The following is a 3421-nucleotide window of genomic DNA, read 5'->3' on the forward strand; positions in this document are numbered from 1 at the left end:
TCAGTTACACAGATAAATATCATATACGCAACAAAAAAAGAAAGGTTAACATGTTTCCTTCGCGAATACCTGTAAATGAATGAAAACAAAATGACGTTTGTGCAATATTAGAAAATGGTAATGTTTTACATTACAAAATCCAAGGGGGTTACCAAAATCATTCAAGCGTGAAAGTCTGTATTAGCGAAAGAGCTGCACAAGGTTTTCTGCGACTAACTTGTATCTTCGCTTGAATTTCATAAACATTCAAACTGACAACTGTTCCCTAGATCCTTAGGACTTAGAAATAACCGAATCTTGCTATCTATCAACTTTATCATTATGCCCCGGCTGCCACAAGTACAGAGAGAAAGGGCTGTAGGCAGGATTCAGGCTGGGGAGTCTCGCCGTCGCGTTGCATGGCGTTTTGGTTAAGACAATTTGGCAGTTGGTAAGTCGTTTAAACCATGCTACTATAGCCCTTTCCGATAACTAGGTTATCTCCCCTTACTATACGACGCGCTGCCGACACTATCTACTTCCGGGGGCTATTATCACCAGAATCAATAATGGCGGACAAAGGGATTAATGAAGCGTGTGTAAACAACGATAGCCTGGAGAGGTTTACCATCGTAGAATTAAAGGGCTACCTGAGTAATCGTGGACAAACTGTCTCGGGGAACAAAAGACAACTGATAGAACGTGTGAAAGGTGCGAATCGACTGGGATTAGTTGATATCAATGTGACCAAGGCCGAAGACGACATCGAGTTATTTGAAAGAAAAGTAAATAAACTTACGACGCCGCTGGGAGAAGTTCTTGTTCACCCCACTGGATTAAAACTTTGGAGTGATGATTTGTCAAGTGTACCAGACTTTTATCAGAAAGATATTTACAATTATATCGTTTTGAAAATGAATTGTAAAAAGCAACTTAAATCTCGAGTATTTTATGAAGATGGACATGTACATTCCGTTCAGATCTGTGAGATTGACGAGAACTCTAGTCATTGCTATGTGAAATGCAAAGTTTTGCCATCGTTGCCATCAGCCAATAAGAAAAACACACCTGACTATGATGTGTGGGTCATGATGTCGAAAGTGTCTGGGTGTATTAATTCAGCAGAATGCAATTGTACTGCAGGGTAAGCATATTTATGTAAATTAGTATAAAATTACTTTTATTTATTAAAACAGTAATTGTATAAATGTTGTATGATTATATAAAATGAACTTTTCATAGTGGTTACTAAGAACTTCTTGTATATAAATTTATTACTGGCTTTTTTGTCATTATATCAGTTTCTCTTTATAAATGCAAAGGGGTTTGAATTAATGCAAATCTGACTTGTCTATGTATATTGGGACATATCAGTAGTGCATTTGTATTTCAGACATAACAATCCCCTGTGCTATGATTATAAGTGTTTCTGAACATAAATATTATTATTTAAGTAAATTAATAATGATATAAACATAAGTGTAAATATAAATGTTTATGTAAAATAAGTTAAATATAGTCATTATGATTGACAACTAAATAGTTTTGAAATTCAATAAGCTTTCAAATTTCAAATATAATATATTAAAAAAAAACTGAAGAAAAGTAATCTTTAATTTAAATCAATTAGTACATGCATATTTTAATTTCTTTCAGTGAAGGGGAGGCCTGCAATCATATAGCTGCCCTACTTTATGCCATTGCTGATGTTACGGAGAAGAAAATTAATGGGAAACTTGCCCCAACATCGCAGAAGTGCAAATGGAATAATCCAAGAAAAAGGAAATTAAGCCCAAAGAAAGCAGAGAATGTATTGTTTAGAAAACACACATTTGACCGCGAAGCACCAGCAAATAAATGCATCAAAGTGTTTGATATACAGAAGTCAACAGTAAATGTGGAACGTTTCCGTGATAAACTTATCAGTAACAAATCCAAGGCAGGTTGGTTGACTAATTTTGTGAAAGACACAGGCACAGTCAAAGAGATTACAATGCCATTACCTCTTCTTCACAACATTAAGTTCCAATTCTCCAATCACACAGATTTGAAAAGTGATCATTGTAAATCACGTTTTGTGTCATATTTTGAAAAACTCAAAATAAGTGAAATATCGTCCAGGTATATCCCATACACAAGGGATATCAATTAGGAATACATTGTTAATGCTTTGAATGAAATTAAAAACAGATATTACTTTTACGAAGATTGCTTATTTGTTTGAACTTCATAAGTCAACTGTAAGCAGGATATTCTAAATTATGTGTAAGGTTCAGGAATCCACATTTGTATAGTCACATCTAGGACCCAATCATTAGTCAAAGGAACAAGCCTTTAGGCCTTAATACTGTTTTTACACAGACATTTTTTTTGTAATTACGTGAAACTAATGCTTTATTGTACTTACATCTTTATTGTTAAAAGTGATGACCAAACTTTACAGAAAGAACATATTTTGTTTAAAAAACCGATTATGTCAAATTCATGAGTATGGTATTTCCTTATGGATATATTAGACACTGTCGGTCCCTTTCTAGGATCAGAAAATGATGCAAACATAACAGACGTTATATTAAAGTCTGTTGATGACTTGACTATCATTTTAATTGATGGTGATTACATAATAGTTGATCTCGGTTTCCGGGATGTTTTGAGTAAACTGGCTTATTCTGGATATAAGCATGTCACGCCTTCATTTTTAATGCCAGGAGAAAATCAACAGGACAGTGCAACAGCAAACGCTGACATATATATCACTAAAGCACGATGGGTTGTTGAATCTTACCATTCTAGATTCAAACAGTTCAGATTTTTCAAAACTCATCCAACTATGTCCTATGTAACACTAGCAGTTTGCTTAAAATTGTGTCGGCACAATTAATTAGTAACGTGGGCCCATATACTCTTCATCTGATCCCCCATAGAAGAAGCTTCAGCTAAAAAAATGAAGCTGTTGTTAAATACAGAACATGATTTAGCAAAACGAACCTACACTGTTTAAGAGGTGGAAGTCAATTTGGAAAAAGATTGAAGAATCTTCCCTTGAATTCCCTGTGTTAGAATCCGAATATTTAGAGACAATTCCATACGGTGCTTACCATAATAAAGCAGGCACCAAACTATCTTTAACAACACACAGGAGCCCATGAAACCATGGGTCATCGACATCCACTGACCTAATACGGCGCAAGATCCGTTCGCGACAGAAATAGCAAACAAAATACAATATATGGATACAATATTGTTTGACAGACGACGAACATCAAATCACACCTGCCCAGCAGGTCAGATGACTGTCCGTATTTGTTCACACACAGCCAGTGTTTTATCTTTTCTTGGTAAATATTCAAAGGAACCATTAAAGAAAAAAAGAAAGGCGACATCAGTTCATGAATCAAATGTGTTAGATTTCACCAATACCATAATTTCAAACAAAATAAAT

The 3421-nt window shown here is 34.9% G+C and overlaps 1 protein-coding gene across 1 annotated transcript; it reads left to right on the plus strand.

Annotated features, from left to right (window-relative positions):
* Positions 1-548: 548 nt before the first annotated feature.
* LOC132564697 (uncharacterized) lies at positions 549-2100 on the plus strand (the record flags this gene model as incomplete). The annotated part of the gene is made up of 2 exons (XM_060229329.1): positions 549-1123; positions 1636-2100. Coding segments are annotated over exons 1-2 (1040 nt in total), but the record flags the coding sequence as incomplete, so codon positions are not given.
* Positions 2101-3421: the final 1321 nt, after the last annotated feature.

Source organism: Ylistrum balloti, unplaced genomic scaffold (assembly GCF_031769215.1).
Source record: "Ylistrum balloti isolate Yb309-2 unplaced genomic scaffold, AGI_CSIRO_Ybal_v1 Utg372552, whole genome shotgun sequence".
Taxonomy (NCBI): domain Eukaryota; kingdom Metazoa; phylum Mollusca; class Bivalvia; order Pectinida; family Pectinidae; genus Ylistrum; species Ylistrum balloti.